Below are 19298 nucleotides of genomic sequence, written 5' to 3' on the forward strand. Positions count from 1 at the left end.
GCCCCAGGGACAGGAGTTTGGTCCCTGTACCTTCATTTGGTCCTTGGGGAGTCTGCTTGACCATCATTTCAGGATGAAAAGTGGAGTTTATACTCTTTATGCTTTTAATTATACTGTAACAACTAGTTCATCTTACTTGTACTTTTTCGGTTTTATTGTTGAAATCAAAGCCTTCTCTGTCATATAGGATTCCTTTGTTCTGGCTTTCTCTGTTAAAAGCCCTGAAAATTTTCCTGCAGAGTGTGGATGGTCATGACTTAGAGCTGGAGCTGACTTGGGATTCAGACCCTCAGGCTTCCTCTATGGCACTAGATAATGCACTTGGCTGGCTGCTCACAGCCCACAAAACAGGGGAAATGTATTCTCTTGCCTCACAGTAGGAGTTTGCAAATGATGGCTTCAAAAGCCCATGTGGACCTTTTCTTAAGTTCCATATTTTTGGGGAGGATTTCCTTATATGGCACTGCATAAACTCACAGTCTGTCGGGTGGCAGACTGACTTGTCACAGAAAATGAGTTTAAAAAGCCAGGACTATAGCAAGAGTTTTAAAGCAGAAAAGGTTATTAGCCAGTCACTACCTATTCTCATTCTGGTGGCTGCTAATTAAACAGGTGCATAATCTTCCCATCATGGACAAGATACCATCTCGTGAGAGATCAATTATTTAAATTCTCAGATAAGGAGCCTTTCTTGATGGCTCATTTCCTTATTAATGGTGAATCCACTCAGCTCTTTCAGCTGCTTGCACTACCCAGGTGAATCCAGGAGTATCTCAGCTTTGAGATGCTCCTGTGGAAATTTCAGCCATTCCTTTATCTCCAAAAGGCTCATCAAGTGCCTGAAATCAATTGCCCAGATTTACATCCCAAAATAGCCAACAAGCATTGTGTTTAAGAAGCACATAAAAAACCACTGATCCCAACAAAACTTTACTGCTTGATCTCGGTATTGTGTAAAGGCCAGTAATCTTCTGCACATGACTAAATCTAGGAAATAATTTACTTGAAATACATCTGTTGAGATTTACAGGTTAAGGCTTTTCCTTCTGGGGAACGGAAACATGTTTTCAGCATGTTTAAATAAGCTGTCTTTAAAAACGTGTCTTGGCACTTTTTGGAGCTTGTAGTTGTGATTTTTATTTTCTTTCGTTCTGGCTACTTCCCTATCTGATTCCTCCTTAATGCAAGGCTAATGAGGCAAATTAAAGAAAAAAAAAAACAACAATGGAAGAGGTAGAGACTGGCTGGACTTTCTGTGGCATTTCATCTAGAAGTGAAGCAACATTTCCTGCCTGGTATTTATCACTAAGCTGAAACCACTATTGCAAACCTTACTATCACCCTTTTCTTCTCTTGCCATAGTTCTGATAAGAACAGGAATACGCTTTTCTTTTTTTTTTTTTTCTTTTTTTTCTTTTTTTTTAATTTCCCAACACAATAGCAGACAAAGTCTTAGACATCTTTATCAGGAAAGGTCCTGAATGAGTCCCTCACTGTGGGGGTTGTTATAATTGGACAGTTTAAGTAAAAATTACATCTCACTTACAGTGAGTCTCGGGAATTACTCGGTGGCTGAACTTCAACAAGATCAGCACGAGGTTACAATGAGCACATGCATCAGTCCAGGAAATCCTCATTTCTGACTAATGTGGGTGTACAGCACTGATGCTCTTACACGAGACACTTGGAAAGTTTAAACAGGATTGCATTTCTTTTCCATAGAAAAAAAAACTCAACCAGATTTCTGTGAAGATTTGGCAATGAAGTACCTCCATTAAGGTCACATAGTATTAAAATGCATTTTTACGTGGGAAAGACAATAAGTTATCTTATAGTGCAAGCTCTGTTCCACTGAAATTTCCTCCAGTCCTGCAAAGGATTTTTCTGTTTAATTTTACAAATGGAAGCAGTCTGACAGAACTCATCAAAAGCACTCTGGAGGTTAAAAACTACATTTAGTGAGAGCTTAAGCACACACCTTGATTTAAAGGCATGGGTTATGCCTTAAGGGGGATGATCACAGGGAAGATCACATGAAGGATTCAGACAGATGCTAAAATAATTGCCTGAAGGAGCAACCAAGTGTGTACATAAATCTTTGCTGGCAGAAACGCAAATCAATTTGAAGACAATCCACAAGTACACACAAAAATCACGTAGCAATCCTGATTTTTTTTTTAGGTTCTGGTCGAATGCCTTCCCTTTAGCTCCTAATCTGAGTTTTATTTGCATAGGATTTGGGAAACTGGCAGGGTTTGGACCAGGCAGGAACCCAACACTTCCCATGACTGAGTCACACTGTGAGCAAGACAAACTCCCAGGAGGAGCTTTGCTAAGTGCTTCTGCAAAAGATTTCACTTGCAGGGGTTGGGTTTTCTGGTAACAGAGAGATGGAATGCATTGAAAAACTTTTTGAGTCCTGTGCAGCAGTTTGCAAAAAAGAAAGGGACTCTAGAAAACATACATTTGTGTACATCTATAGGTATCAACAAGAAGGGATTGCAGATTGAATAAGCAGGAAGAGGTGTCTGCAAAAAGAAATAATTTGGGAAAGAAATCTAATTAATTGAAATTCGACCAGTGGAAAACCTGCTACTTGACGAAACTGAAATATAAAAGCACCATCAGGCCTACAGTTTTGGGAAGAAATGATCGTATGGTGGAGGAGATGTTTTTAAAACAGTACCATTGAATGACCATTTTTCCATGAGAAGCAGAAAATGGTGAGCACGGCAGTAAAACGCCCACTAGGTGACGCTGTCTACTTTCTCCAAAGCCCAGAGTGCTCCAAAATTGTAATTATTCCGAAAAGGCGACTCCTTCTTTAACTCTTTCAAAGCTAAATGAAGCCGTAGACTTTCACCTGCTCATTACCATGTTTTGATTTCAGAATAGTAGCTTTCGTCGCACACTGTACAGTTCAATTTTGAGGGTGTGCTGTGCGTGATGGGTTCTCAGAAGTCACTTTAGCAGCTGAGAAATCATGTTAAAAATGTGTGGCAAAGAAAGTAGGGTGGTAAGTGCTGGTTTGGTGTAATTCATGTTTGTTTTGGAGTCACTTTGACATGAATATATATTAGCAGCGTGATGCAAATTGTGTGTGGTGTGATTTAATTTTTGTGCACAGCTACCAGGAGAGCCGCTGGGAAAAAAAATAAAATTTAAAAAAAAAAAAAAAAAAAAAAAAAAAAAAAAAAAAAAAAAAAAAAAAAAAAAAAAAATCCTGCACTTTGTCAACAATTACTGCAGGTTTGAAGCTGTCCAAGAATTTTAGCCCAGAGAAACGAGTAATTTCAGCCCAACAGTAACAAGTCTCTGAAGTAACTGCTGACCCCCTGGTAAAAACAAGACAAAACCCCACTTTGTTCGAGAGGCCCTCGTTATGACATCCTGAACCAAAAATATACCTGTCATTAATAACAGTATATAGTTCTCCTCCATTTAAACATGGGTCAAATGAGCATCTTAAAAAGAGGCCATAATGACTGACTGCAGCACAGAACCAAAACATTTGGTAGGTTTAAAATCTCCTTCTCCAAGGATCCTGTGGGACATGGGCACAATGAGCTTTTTGTTTGCAGCTGACTACAGCACTTTTTTAGTTTGTTTGCTTTACTTAACCCTCAGAGGCAGGCTCCTTCAGTACAATACTCCAAGCCTTTTGAAGGTTTTGGGTTTTTTCTGTGTGTGTGTGTTCAATGAAGTTACTCTTTCTGAGAGGGGTGCAGTTACAGATTTGCTCAAGTTAAAGCCTTCTGATTCACCAAGCAATAAAGGAAGGAAAAGAGAGAGCTTTGCTTTCGCCAGAATTAAGCTTCTGGATTGTTTTCCTTTATTTTTTTAAAAGTTTTAAAAGTTTTTTTTATTTAATATAGCTACCTAACACTGACAACCTGAGGAACCAGCTTTGCAGAACACGAAGCATAAACGCCCCTGTGCTGAAGGAGAGGAAAAACCAAGGCAGGGTCTCTGGACAGCTTTAAAAGTGGCAATATGCCCCGTTCCTTTTCCTGGTTGGCAGTATTCTCCCAGTGACAGACAATCTGGCCACAGACACTGGCCAGCTCCTTATTACAGCACTAATCTTATGTAATGGCAGTGAGCTCACCACCTTACAAAGCACTAATTATCAGCAGCATTTTCCAGGGGATGTGAATAACCCCCCTCGTGGGGAGGGGGGCCCTGGGCACAGCCCCAAGTTGCTGTATGTGTTTAATCCATAACATGAATAGCTCCAAAGGGCTCCTTGTCTGGTGTGTCTGCTCACAAGGGTCCTTAGCAAACACAAAGGGGGAGCTGCCAAAAGCAACACCAGATTTTTTTTTTCTTTTTTCTTTTTCTTTTTTTTTTTTTTTTTTTCTGTTTGGATGGGTGTGCTTTACATCTGTGAAAGTTACCATTCACAGAGCTAAGTGAATTATTTAAATTCAATTTCTCTGGCGTATTTTCAAGCGTCCTGTTGTGTCCTCTCTCCCTTTGATCAATTATTAAATGCCTCTGCTGATAACGTAAGTTTTGTTGTTCTGCAGTTTGTATTGCATCACATTTAAAGTATAAAAAAATCCAAGTAGGCAAATTCCTCTGCTCACACAGTTGTGTGAGTGTTTGGGCCTTGCTTCCTTCTCCTGCATTACCATGTTTTTTCCCAAATATGTTTGCTTTTACTGCTTATTCTTATAGATAATTGTGGGATGAAGATTGTCCTTGATACACACTTAAAATAGTTGTTTGCTGTTAGAGAAATGCTGGGAGAAAAGTCTACAGTAAAGTGCAAGAACAATTTAGATTCTCTAATTTTCTAAATGTAAATAAAAGACTACATATAGTGATTTTCATTGCACTGTAGAATGTAAATCAGAGGGAAAATAATGTTCTCCTACACTAAAGCAAACAGCCCTATAGCTACCCTGAACAGAAGAAAAGCAGAGCTAGCAAAACATGCTCTAAAAAACACTATATTATTCTCTCCTGCCTCTTGAATCTATCAACATAATCATACCTGAAATGTCTTGAACAGAAATTGGCTTGATTTTCAAGAAGTAATGAATAACAAAGCTCTAAAAGAACTGGGGTGCTGTGAGTTTTCTGAACACACCTCAGGGCCTGCTCTCACCACCATCACTTTTGGAACAAATTATCTGAAATCAGGGAGCAGGCAGATTTGCCAAAGTTTGCAGCTTCCTGCTCGTCCACACAACCTGAGGTGATGCTCCCGGTCCCAGCCCAGGGTGGTGGCAGTGGCCCTTCACCTCCAGCTCTCAGTGAACTTGCCCCACACGTGAGGATCTGGGTTTCCTGAAAGGACACACACTTTTTGTGCTGCACTAGCACAGCTGCCGACAACTCCTTTCCCTTAAAAAGGAAAGGTCCAACAACTCCTTGCCATTCATATAAAAAAATGTGTTGTTATTATTTTGTCCTGAAAATTGTTTTGTTGTGTGCCTTATCAGCTCCAGAACATGAATTCCATCTCTCTCAACCAATGGAACCACTGAAAAGTTCTTTCTTTCAAAAACAGAAAAAAAATTTTAAAAAGAGGAATTAAAAAATAAATAAATAAATAAATAAATAAATAAATAAATAAATAAAAGAGAGAGAGAGAGAGAGAGAGATAGCAGGGACATAATGTAGATGAGATAGAAAAGATTGCTCCCTGCCACCCAGAAACAGCACTGCAAATCAGAAAAAAAACCCAGATACATGTGAGCAGCCATTGGATCCCACAGCTTACTGTAATTACAGCCTATTTTATTCTGCTTATTGGACAATGTGCCCTAAGCTTAGCCAAGGAGCACTTTGAAGATAAGTTCTGGCTTTAGCCAAGAACATCCCAATTTGTTTTTAAAGAAAATTCAAAAAAAGAAAGACAAATATAAGCAAATTCATCTGGTCAAAAAATATCCTGTAATGATAGACCAGTTACCTGAAAACACTTTTCTTTATGAAAAATGCCACCTGGGCTGACAATAAAGCTAAACTTTATGGTATGATAGGTGGGACACAATCACTTTATTCAAGTCATTTTGCTCTTCTCAAGCCCACAAGAAACTTGTGTTTGGGTTGCTCGTTGTGGGTGCAACAAGCTGAAAATGTGTATTTTACCAGCAGATGGTGTGGCTTTATCTGGACAAGATTGTGCTATTTTGCCTGAAAGGCAGGAAACTGATGACTAGCTTTGAATTAAAACCACTTTACAGTTAAGAAATAAACTTGCCAACTCCCCCACTTTGAAATATCACAGATAATGATATATCAGACATTTCAGTGAGGTAGATCAAAAAGCTTCCTCAAGTTTTCTATTCAGGAGCAGAACCTCCAATATTGTGATTTAGAAGTGGGGCCTATTTCTATTTTGTTAGGATAATTTTTCTTGTCCTAAGAGTTTTGGGCTTTTTTTTTTTAATGGAAAATAGGTAGACTCAATGCAAATATGGACAAAAGTCATGTGAGCTGAAAATAATTCAATACTATTTCTTACTTTCTCACTAAATTTTGGTTGTACTTGCTTCATTATTCAAGACACCAACATTTTCCTCCAGGAATTCTGAGGGCCAGAGTGTGAATTTACAAGATCACTCTTCATCTTTTCCAAAACTTGCTTACTGGCATCATTTTTCCAAGTTCAGCATAAATTCCAGTTGAAGCACAAAAAAATGTGCACAGGAATACAGGGTGGTTTTTTTCTGGGGGGGCAGGGAGGGGGAGTTGACTGCTGTGGCTGGTTTTGATGAATTGTTAACGGAGAGTATTTTCTATAGGGTTGGAAAAGGAAGAATTCCAACTTATCAAAAGTGGCTGACTATATGTAGTCCACTATTAGGCATCTATACAGACTTTTTCAGAAGGGCTGAGAGTCTGTCAAGGCTACTTTAGGTTCAGTGTAGGTTTCCCTTAATTCTATATTCTCATTTACATGCTTTGCCCAAATATCATGTTTAATGGTGGCTGGCTCTTGGCCTCAGTATAAAAATGTCTGGAAAAACACAACTTGTCAGGGACAGAAAATGTCAAAAAATTAATGATTTCCTTCCATTGAACCCATTGGCTGGAAAACGTTTTAGGTGCAAAGAAAGAAAAAAAGAAAAAAAAAAGGTATTTTATCCCCTTTCCCAAAATTGCCAATAAAATATCTGGAAAAAGATATTTCTTTTGGTTTCCTTATGTTGGTGGGAAATGAGTACCAAAGTCATATAAACGTTTTTCAGTGCCTCCAGTAGTGGAGCCTGTGTTTCAAGCATTCCCAATACCCAGTTCTAGGGGCTTTTTTTGGCTCAGAAAGAAAATTCATATAAAGACAAATTTGTCACCCACGACATGTCTTGATGTGGTTGTTGTTGTTGTTGTTAATTTGCTTTTTCTTTTAAGTCTACGAAGCATCAGAACTGTTAGGGGTTTATTTTTAATCAATAGAACTTCATAAAGTCATGCAATCATGATTTTTTGGATTGAAACAAGCTGTTATTGGAGAAAATTCAAAGCATCAAGATAAAGATGAATGTGCACTACTTGTAGCTGCACAATCACTTTCCTGATAGTATCTTCAAGAAAACTGATATCAGGGGGATCCCCAGCAGGCTTGACAAATTTTCCCCCACGGCAGAAGTGTTGAATAGAATTATGGGTAGATAATATTTTTTGGAGAGTGCATAGAGTTGGGAAACAAATTTAGAAACATCTGAGTACAGATGCATCCTGATACATGAAACATGTCAAGGCTATTTAAATTTTGGCTACAGGCAAGAGCCACCTCTAAATTCAGAAATTCAATTTAGAACCTGAATGTTGGTATATTAATTCTGATTTTTATGATAACAAATTATACTAATGCATTTAAAGCCATCATGAATTCTGCTTACCTGCACACACATAAAAGAGGCAATTTTTCTACCTGCATAGTACTTATGCAATTTTAGGACATCTAGGGAAATAGATTGGATGCATGTATTTAATTATGTTATCATTCCTATTACTTACTAGAGAAGTAATAAATCACTGTAACAACAAGAGTGGTTAGAAAGTATGAGAAATAAGTTAAAAGCCAGGGAAAAAGGAACAAATGAGGCAGCTGCTCAGAACCATGGGATCCAGAAACCATATGGAATAAGTTATGAGGAAAATCTATTGAAGCAATGAACATAAATGATTTCAAGAGACACCTAAATTGTTTCCGAAGGAAGAGACAGAGGGAAGTTGTTAAAAATGAAAGAAAAATAAGGTGGAAAAAAAGATCAATCAAAACAGAAATCTGTTGGACAGATGGTACCACTCTGTTCCTAGAATATCTTAACTTCATAAAATTGAAAATTACAGTAAAAATATAATGCCCCATTCGGTCAGTAGCCTGAATTTAAAAAATACAATCTCAGCTCTAATTTTAATTTTCCTCAAATTCGTAGAATCATAAAATGGTTTGGATTGGGAGGGACCATGGGCAGGGACGCCTTCCACTAGACCAGAGTGATTCATCTGTGGCACAACAACTCTGTCTTTGCTTATATATAAGCATTTATCCTATTTTACACTTAGTATCTGGAATCACTGATGGGTGCCTTGGTACCACTCCAGATGTCTTGAGACAACAGAAAGTTTCACTCCCACTTCCTACCCCTCTTTGCTGTCACCTGCCACCCATTTCTTGAGCCATGTCCTCAAGAAATGTCTCATTTATAAATCATTTCAGAGCACTTTAAAGGTCTGGTTATTTACATGAAATGGCAATAAATGAAGCCTGCCTTGCCCCAGGTGTCCTTCTACACCAGCTGCAGCCACATGGTCTGCAGCAACAACAGGTGTGTCCAGATGCTCTCTGATTTAAAAGTTCACAACTGGAAGGGAGAATAATAACCAGTTTGGACTTTTCCTTAATGTAATGTTCTTCACTGGGTGCTCAACAGCAAATAAATCACCTGCTCCTCCTACAGAAGAGATTATTTTGAATGGGGAAGAGTTTGAGTATTTCCTATGTCCATCAGCTCTTTGATTTAGGTTTGTTGATGGTGGGTGAAGATGTTTTCCCTCTCTTTCAGCTGATTTCCCCTTTTGTTTTAAGTCAGCGAGAGGTATCAGCAGCATCTTGAAATATCATGGGTGAATTATGGGTTACAGGCCTCCTGAACCAGCTAAGGATGGCTGCTGCAGAGCTGCCACACAGAGCAGGCTCCAAAAATACTTGTGAGGCTCCTCTGTGCACTCCAGGGACCCAGCAAAGGCAAGAGCTTGAATGCCAGATCATCACCCAAAAATGCATCCTGGTGAGTGAGGAGAATTGCCACACGTGGCCTTGCGCAAGGCAAGGAGATCACAAACCAGCTCCTGCAGAGACTCTTAAATTACCACAGTCTTGCATTTTTGAGTATTTCTATTTGCAACCTTTGAGAGTTCCAACATATACAATAACAGGAACTAAGAACAAGACCTTAGAGCTAAACCACAAAATATCAGGTGTCCTAAAATGAATTTACTGGCTCCTTGCTTGGGTCTATATTTAGTGACAGGGATTATTTTATTTTATTTTATTTTATTTTATTTTATTTTATTTTATTTTATTTTATTTTATTTTATTTTTATTTAATGCAGCTTCCCTCATTGCTAGTGGGAATTTAATAAGCCACCACAAAAAGAAATGAGTCAGTGATTTCAGCTCAAAGGCATCTTACCAGTGGGCTACCATCAGTCCAGCGGAAATCACGTTCAAACATCTTGTCATTGAGGCCAATCCACTGGTAGTCATGGCCAATACCTAGGGAACCAGAAGGTTATTTTTATTAACTTTCCCATAAATGGAAGAGATATCACCAAAGAAAATAATTTTACGAAGAATGAATCAGACATCCCGTTCTTAATATTATTCTGCTCTTTTTGCTAATGACTGGTTTAGAGGGTCTTTTTTGGGTTTTGGTTTAATTTGAGACATGTATAAGAATGCAGATTCTCATCTAACAGTTTTAAACAACTCCGTCTCTTCACTCTCGGTGATGTCTACCAAGGCAAAGAGAATTAATTTCCTACCTGAGAACTTATGAGGGGAAAAAAAGGGAAAAAAAATTAAAATCACACATTCTAATCCACATTTTTCAAGTTTTGGTTAAGCTGTGACCAGTGTTGTCTAAATTTTGCAATACAGCACAGCAGCTACTTCTTTATGCCTAACTAACACGATATGTAGTGGCATTGGTTTGATGTCATATGCACAAAATGCCTTGAGTCTCCACAAAAAAAAAAAGGTTTCAAAAACTTTCAATGCCAAAACAAAAGTTCCTGTTTTCATCCCTCCCTCCAAAAAGTACTTTCTATTTAACAAATAATAACTTCATAGTGATAGAGAACTTGTATTAATTGCAGAAGTAAACATTTGTAACACAAAGTGTGCCTTTTAAACATTCTAGAAGTATGTTTTAAGTTGGAGATGTAAAAGCTGAGTGGTGAGGAGGAGAGCTCACCAGTTCTGAACCCTCAGTGATCTCTCATGTTTAGAGTCACAGAATACTCTGAGCTGGAAGGGACCCACAAGGATCATCAGGCCAGCTCCTGTCCTTTCACAGACACCCCAACAATCCCCCCTGTGCATCCCTGGGAGCCGTGTCCAAATACTCCTGGAGCTCTGGCAGCCTTGGGGCTGTGCCCATTCCTGGGGAGCCTGGGCAGTGCTCAGCACATTCTGGGGAAAGAAACTTACTCTGAAATCAAACATAAACCTCCCTGACACAACTTCAGGCTATTCCCTCAGGTCCTGTCCCCATCACAGGGAGCAGACATCAGAGATACCCCTCAGAGAATGCTGGAGACCATAATGAGGTCTGAGCTCAGTCTTCTCCAAATGAACTTCCCAAGTAACCTCAGCTCGTGTCCAGACCACCTCCCATCTCCACACTCCTCCTTTGGACACTCCCTGAAACCTTCAGCTCTCCCTGGAGCTGTGTCACCCGAGATGTGAGGCAGAGGAAGGCGGTTGGGTACGCACGGTTGACGAAGATCTGCTCCTCGTGGGACAGGATGCTGGTCAAGTGAGCTCCCTGCAGGCGGCACTCCCGCTCAGCCGTGTCCCATGTGCGCCGGTGCGCAAAGTACTTGTAGCACTGCCCCTGGAACTTGTGCCAGCCGTAGTCACAGGTCTCCGTGTCTGCAGCAAAGAGACAAAGCACATCCCTGTCAATGCCCCAAAACCAGGCACCTTGGATCAAGTAACTAGAATGTGGCATGTTTGATTGGTGCACCAAAACCAGGCACGTTTGGTCAGTGCACCAAAACCAGGCGTTGTTTCATGAATGCACCAAAACATCAATTTCACCAAAACTGGGAGTGTTTCATCAATGCACCAAAACCAGGCACGTTTGGTCAATGCACTAAAAACAGGAACATTTGGTCAGTGCACCAAAACCAGGCATTGTTTCATCAATGCACCAAAAGTGGGAATGTTTGATCAATGCACCAAAAGTGGGAATATTTGATCAATGCACCAAAACTGAGAATGTTTGACCAATGCACCAAACCCAGGCATGTTTCATCAATGCACCAAAAGTGGGAATGTTTGATCAATGCACCAAAACTGGGAATGTTTGACAAGTGCACCAAAACCAGGTATGTTTGGTCAATGCACCAAACCCAGGCACATCTCATCTGCACTAACAGATTTTCTGTGGGACAAAGCTTTGAGAAAAACCCATCTGTTAAGGCATGCAAAATTGCACACTCGTCATTGAAACCTCATTTTCAGGTAGTTCTGCTTACACAATTTCAGCACGAACTGCAAGAATATTACTTATCTAAGGCATACAATTGCAACTGGAAAGTTTGTGGATTTCCAATTTGATTGAATTAAGCTGAATCTGGGAAATTTCAGGAGGATGTCTTCATCCACAACCCTGGATGGATAAAATGACTGGATGTTGGACTGCAGTGAACCTACATTTCACCAGTTTTCTGATCCTGTATGTGGGGACAGGGTTTTTTTACTTGCAAGGACAAATGGTTCTTCAAGTGACTGTATTAACTTAAGTTTGGAAGAAACTGATAACTCAAAACTATATGAAGGGAAATTATTGTGATTTTTCAGCCCACAGAAGCAAAGCTGCAACATTATTTTTCTGAGCTCGTGCCTCCAAATTCTCCCCCCTAAAACCCATATTCCTTGATGAAGTCAACTTTAGGCATCAGTTTGTTAGGAGGTTTGCAAAGCTGAAATACAAAGTAATGAAATCGCATGTTGTCTGTGCTTGCATGAGGCAGAGTGCTGATAAGAATGCATCCCAGAGAAACACTGACCACTATATCCTTTCAGCTCAAAGAGAAATAGACACAAGCCTTGGAACAGGAACAACCCGTGATTTGATGTTAATGGTTTTGTCAAGGTTAGGCAGCTGTAAACAGATGGCAAAAAACAAGAGTTTCAGTTCCAAGTTTGCTTCTGCAGGGATGAATCACAGGAAAAAATCAGCATTAATAACGTGGACAAAACAAGAGTGATGTCTAAATGTGTCTGAGCTGTGCTTGAGGATGGGAAGGACTTGCCAGTGATAAGAGGGAGCTTTAGGGAGGAGCAGGAGAAGCAACAGAGGAAAGGCAAAAACTTTCAAGCTGTGACAGATGCAATGGCATCACAGAGGACATTTCGCAAGATTACAGTGTGTTTCAGCCACAGCTATCTCAGGATGGGGTGGCTCACTCTGAGGAGCCTCAGGATGCTGAGGAACAGAAACACAAGGCCTGGCCCCCCCACCCCACCCACCCACCCACCAGGAATCGGCCGCTTCCCAAAAAATTTTATCAGTCCCCCAAGCAAAATGATGTCTGAAGAAAATTGTTCCAGCCTTTCCAGAGTTATGGAGAAATTCTGGGCTGGAAACCGGATTTCACATTTTCAGTAAGTCAATGCAGTCAGAGGTCAATAACATGCTTTGGCCAAAAGGGCTCTTTTTGCCTGAGTACAGAAACAGCCAAATATTGCAGTATATGCCAAGGGCTGATGGTTACAAATACCTTAACCAAGAGATTACTTAGGTTTGAGCTGCTACCATCTAAAAAACAGGTTTTCACAGCACAGGTTCTTAATTCACACCAAGAGGAGGCCATTTACATCCTGACACATCAAATTGTCTATTTTTTTCAAAGAAAGATTTTATATTCTCCATGACACAAACTAGATTTTACATGTGCATAAATGAATTTCAAAGTGCAAACATATCGTGTCAGAGGCTTATCAGAATTTGACACTAATAATGTAGTCATTGTCTTAGGAGTCTGATATCAAAATAATTTCCCCAAAGTCTTCAGTATTGACATAAATGTTCCAAATGCAAAAGCATAATAAAGCTTACACTGATTATCTCCCTTATATTTCCAGGAAGTTGAACTGTAGAAAAGTGCTTGTTCCTTGAGTCATCCCAGATATGACAAAAGGAATGTAATCTACATAACCAAATTGTTAGGGTTTTTTTATCTTTTCCCTCTTTGTATTCTGTGTGAGTTGCAGGCTGCAGACACAGCTTTAATCTCTGGCATCTAGGTAATTTTTAAAGTTTAGTCTGCCTTGGGCTTTTTAGAACATTTGTTTAACCACACAAGGCTGACTAACAGACCTATGTCCTTTGTGAAGGCACTTAAGATTTTATTATTTATCTTGTTCAGGGAGTCCTTTGTTCCACAGGAAACAAGTCAGATAATAACAAGGAGCTGAGAAAAACGTGGTCAGAGAGGATTTCCAGGCTATTCTAATCAAGCCTTCCCATGCCTCTGCTAGAGAAGAAGTGAAGGATTTGAGAGAAGATCTGCTGAAAGGCACATTGGGGAGGCAAAGAGACTTGAAAAGACAAAATGGAGAGGACTGTTTTTACAAAGTTAGATATAATGGCCTGAACATGAATTACAAATAACACAATTTCTCTTCTTAAGGCAAAAGGTGCCAAACATTGACAAAGGGAAAAATACCTCCTGCACCTGTGTGTATCCCAAACCTAAAATAATAATAATAATAATAAAAAAATATAAAAATAATTTTAAAAATAAATAAAAAAATAAATTATGGCTATAAAACACATGATGTTTTTAGATAGTGGAAAAGAGGATTTTTTTTCTTTAGGGTTGGGGGAGTGGTTGGGGATTCTGAGGTTTGTTTTTTGGAGGATTTTGGTTTTGGTCTTTGTTGTTGTTGGCATTTTTGGGGTTTGGCTTTGGGGTTTTTTTTAGGAGAGAGTTGATGAGAAGAGGGAAAAAAGAATAGGGAAAGGAAGATTTCAGATGATAGAGGATGGAAAATGCAAACCAGTTAAATAAAACTGTAGGGACCATTTCATCTTCGCAGAGTTTTGTCCTCAGTGTGCAACCTTTACTCAATTAAGAAAGCTGAAAGGGTGACAAAAAGGTAAAAGAGTTCCATATGGGTATAAAATTTTAGTGCCTTTACTGAACCAGTAGACACTAATTGCAGGTGACTGTAAATTTTCTGGCCCAACCACAGTGAGCAGAGTAGGTGCAAGCACTTATTGAATGCAGTACTTCACATTCATTGTGTAGCCAGTCACAGACTTCTGTAACCTTATTCCAGCATGTGATGGAAAGACTGAAACAGTGTTCACCATATTTGTTGTGCTTTATAGCTCATCTAGGGTTTATGACAATTTACAGGGGTTTTCAGTGGTGTGTGCAAGGAGTTAATCTCACAGCTTCTGTTCTCTCTAACTGCAAATGAACATGTGTAACAACATCCCTAAATACTGCATTTAAAAAAGAGTTCTCTGTAGGTTTGATACATAAAATAGGTACTGGTTTTTCAAAAGCTGCTGACAATAGGTCCATTGCCTTTAAAGAAATTCCAGAAGAGGCTTAAAGGAAATAAAGACTGACACAGGTAACAGAACATAATGGGAGTCTTACTCAGCTGTAAGTTTTGTCAGTGACTCTTGGCCTTCAGCTAAAGAGGAAATGCTGGAGGCCACTTAGCCCACATATCTCAAGGAGAAAACCATTTCTCTAGTAATTATCCAAAATAATCCCTTTTCAGCTGATAGACATCAGTAAGAGACCATCTGTTTTCAGAAAGTATCTTTTCCCCGAGTCCTTCTCAACTACTTCAACCCCAACCAAACAAGCCCTGGGAACAAAGGGAATTAGATGAGACTGGAGTAATCAGAGACATTGAAACAATGGACTTGGGTTATAAGAACACATGATTCCTGATAGAGTGGTTAAAACCCACAATTGTTTTATTTTCAGAACCTAGAAGAGAGCAGCTGCTTGAGGAGGCACATCTTGTTACAAACAGACACGTGCCATTTTCCACACATGTCCAGCTGCAAGCAAGCCAAACCTTAAAACATTCCTTGAGAGCAGGTAGACACAGCTAGGACAGAAAAAGAAAAGGAAACTCTAGCCAGCCAAGGAAGGAAGAGGAAAATCCACAGAGGTGCTCATCCAATTCTCTTAAAGAGAACTCGCCCTTAAAGCTGAGGTTCAAATTGCAAGTCTCTACCATTTCCTGAGAGTTGTCATAAGGGCTTTTCACAGAGGGATGACAATGGAAAGACCAATGGATGTCCCAGAAAAAAAATCACACCAAGATTTACTGTAGTCTCCTGTCACTCTTTGGAAAAATGTTTTGGGGATATTTATGAATTTTAAGGGCCAGTATTAAAATGTCAGCAAGTGACAAGCAGAATAAGCATCTTTCCTTTGAAAAGATAGAGGTGGTGGGCAAAAGAGGATATTGCCCTTTTTAATCTCATCTGCATCAGAAGTTTGCTGCCTTAACTGAGCTAACAATCTTGTTTAAAGGCAAACATTTCAATGAAGTTTCAGCTGCACTATTTCTAACATCTGACAAATTCAGCTCTCTTCAAGAAGATGTTCCCGGGCTCAGATTGCTGAACTCTTTCCACCTGGCAAGAGGAAGGGCTGTCAGGGAGCCAGTTCCAGCTCCCTGAGCCTCAGGACTGATTTGCCTCAGTCTGGACTAGATCACTCAGAAGGTTCCTTTAACTTCACCACCTGCTAGAGGTCCCTGACAGGCAGCTGTGCTGTCCCCTGATCACTTCCCCTCCAAATGCTGACACAAGCATGATACCCCTGTCAAGGATCCTTTAGTCCAGAGCAGTCCCACAGGGGCATTTGGATGAAATTCTGAGCTCTGCATTTTCTTCTGCACCAGAGTAGTGGGTGTAGATGTGGTGATCTCCTACTCTGACCTTCATTTCCAAAGGCAGTGCATGCTCTCTGCTCCCATTCCCTCCCACAGCATTTTGAATGCTCAGCACTGTGCCTAAGAAAACCCTTCAGCCTAATTTTTTTTAAGCTTTCTAAAATGAATAATTTATTTGAAATTAAAAAAAAAAAAAAAAGTAATAAAATATAATCTCCATGTGCTGAGCACCACCTTTCCTGTGGCACTGAGGTGCACATTCTGTCGACCTGGCTGGTCTTTAAATCTAGTGAGGTCAGGACTGATGCCTTGAAATAAAGCCTGCTTGCCAGACAACCATGTCTGAATCGCCAACACAGTTTTATTTTGTCTGGTGGAATGGAAATTTGGCACTAAACCCTTTTCCCAAGTCCCAAACCACTGCAGGACTTTAAGTGGAGGAAATTTAAATTCCAAAGCTGAGAGAGCACAGCTCTAGTTCTGACTGACAAACTAGGAAATGTTCCCATTAACCACCTAAAATACACTCTCAGGTTGGTCATAAAAAGCAGCTTAAAGCTACCATGGCACTCAGAGTCACTCACTGCTACAGATTTGCTGGAATGAAGGGGAGGAGGAAGGGAGTGAGAACATTTATTTCTTTTGGTGTGAAAATACTGTCAATTTTTAATTTGGGAGAAAAGATTCAGAGAGCCTTCTCAAGTTACAAGGTTAGCCACACTGCTGGAAAGGTTAAATAGTAAAAATGCTGGAGCTGACCAGTTCGCAGATTTTTCATCTCTAACAAACAGATCTGTAGAGGTTGAGTGGAAGAGTTTGCAAACCACTCTTCACTGAAGCTGAGAAACAAACATGGAAATACACAATAATAATTAAACAAATCCAAAGGTTTAGTTCATTCACCTGTGACCAAAATCATTCAGCTTGAAGGAAAAGGAAAAAAATATTTTCATAAGTTTAGCAAGCACACTGTAATACACCATTTCTTTTTCCCAAGGAAATGCCTTCATTAATTTTATTGACAGAACAAATGTTGCTACTCTATTCCTCCTCCCACATATTGAGTAAGCATCTTGCTTAATGTTTCCTGTAAATGAAGTGGGGTTTCTTGCAGGCAATTTTCTAACAACTACAGGCACTTCAATATTCAATCTTATTTCAGTTGTCCAGCTTAGAAAGCCTTTTACAATCTCCTTGTAATGATAATCCTGCATTTACTTTTCCTAAAATAATCCCAGCACAAATAATTTCAAAAACTGTGGGATGAAGTTGTCAAAGCTGTGGTCCTCAGAGGACTAATATACAATCTGTTTTATTCACTAAACTATTCCTACATCTCACCAATATTTTTTGGAATTATGGGTTCCACTATGTCTTTTACGCCATATGTAATTTTTTAAGAGAGAAACTCAGCCACAAAATAACTCTGCTCCCACTCATTAAGCATCACTACAGTAATGAGAAAGCTCCATTATGTGTCTTCCCACCAGTCTGCAAGCCAGCATAAGCAAGCAGGCTTGGAACCACCTGAAAACTGTTGCTGAAAAGCAAAATCTGAGAGCTGTTGTTTTGACACAGAAATCGCCCCATATATCTGTTTATATTTTGTATGTGGCAACATAGCTTCCACTCAGGTTAGCATGTGGATAGGGCTTGTGCAAAGTGAGAGATGGGAAAAAAAACCCCTGAATCACAAGTCAGGGAAGTCCAACAAAAATTTGGAGCTCTCCTCACCACTGGTGACTTCCCACAGACTTTTGTTTCTTTCACTTCTCATTTTCAGGAGGCTCTGCCCTGTCACTGCAGAAGGATTTGGGGCTGGAAATGGGTGTCCAGCAGCACAGGTGAGGGGACACCCCTTACCTTGCTCACAGAGAGCCCCGATGTAGCTGGGCAGGCACAGGCAGGTGAAGGTGTTGAGGCCATCAATGCATGTGGCTCCATTCCGGCACGGGTTGGACTGGCACTCATCGATATCTGCAGCAGAAAATAAAAGTGATTTCATCATCCACCCAACTCCCAGGAGGGGAAAGTTCTGCAGCCTTAGTCAGGCTGGTGACTGGGAGCAGTTCAGAGCAGAAGAATGAAGCATTGCAAAAGATCCCAGTGGTCACTGTGTGGATGAGAAAGAGGAATGCCATGCAGCATTCTCCTGGTGGAAAATCTGACTTGTGTGTGTGATCCTGGTACAACAAAAATTCCCATTAATCACCAGGGACCTCAAATATCTTCATGAAACTCAAATATTGGAAATCTTATCATGTAGCATTAAACACACTGCTAATTTCAGTCTGCAGAGCATCAGGCTCTGGAATCTCCTTGGTTTGCATTTCTCATTTCTTTCTTGTCTAATCTTATCAAGATAAGGACAAAACATCATAGAACTCATAGTCTTGCACCATAAACAAATAGCAAGTCTGTCCCTGCCTCCTCTAGCTCCTAAAATACCTCGTCTTCACCTTTTAAATTGGAGCAAAAATTGATTTTATACAATTATTTTCAGCACGGGTCATTTTTGCACAGGTTAATAAGATAGTGTGTCTCTTCATAAAGATCATATGTAGTTTCCTAATGTATGCTACTCCTCTGAAGCAATCACAGTGTAAACTTCAATACAGATTTTGCAAACATCTCCATCTTCAAAAATGAACTGCTGGTTGTGGTTTACTCGTTAAAATATAAGAGAAAAGCTGGACCTATCTACAAACCAACAAAAAACTAGGAACATTTGCTGCATCACGTAGAAGACTTAAAAAGATATATTTCTATTATAAATTATGCTCTGGTCAAATCTGATGCTAGATCTTACTTGTTCCACTCATTTTATCCTACTTCGGCTGGCTTTCTGGAAGAAAAATTGGTTATCCTGAACCACATAGGTGAGTCTCTTGAAATCTACAGTCACAGGAGGTCCAAAGATGCCACAGAAAACTGGAAGAGCTTCCTCAGCTAAAATTGTTACCAAAATACTAATTTGTACCAAAGATGCACATGATTATGATAATATTTAAAATTTCCTGAAAAACTTTCAAATTTGTGTTGAGTGCTCAGCTTCCCATTCACATTTGGGATTCATTTATCTTACCAGTCTTTCAAATAACCATGGGAAGCTCTTAGGGAACTATCCCAAATATTAATGTCTACTTTGTTTTATTTGGTGTGGTTTTGA

The 19298-nt window shown here is 39.7% G+C and overlaps 1 protein-coding gene across 1 annotated transcript in view; it reads right to left on the reverse strand.

The window, feature by feature from the left end:
* Positions 1-19298, reverse strand: part of VCAN (versican) — a 97410-nt gene that overhangs the window by 5951 nt on the left and 72161 nt on the right. Inside the window, exons 8-10 of the mRNA XM_083883894.1 lie at positions 17993-18106; positions 10961-11119; positions 9657-9739 (exon numbers count right to left, since the gene is read on the reverse strand). Coding sequence (XP_083740020.1) covers positions 9657-9739; positions 10961-11119; positions 17993-18106 — 356 coding nt within the window. The remainder of the gene's footprint in view (positions 1-9656; positions 9740-10960; positions 11120-17992; positions 18107-19298) is intronic.

Source organism: Zosterops lateralis (genome assembly GCF_965231275.1).
Source record: "Zosterops lateralis genome assembly, chromosome: Z".
Classification (NCBI taxonomy): domain Eukaryota; kingdom Metazoa; phylum Chordata; class Aves; order Passeriformes; family Zosteropidae; genus Zosterops; species Zosterops lateralis.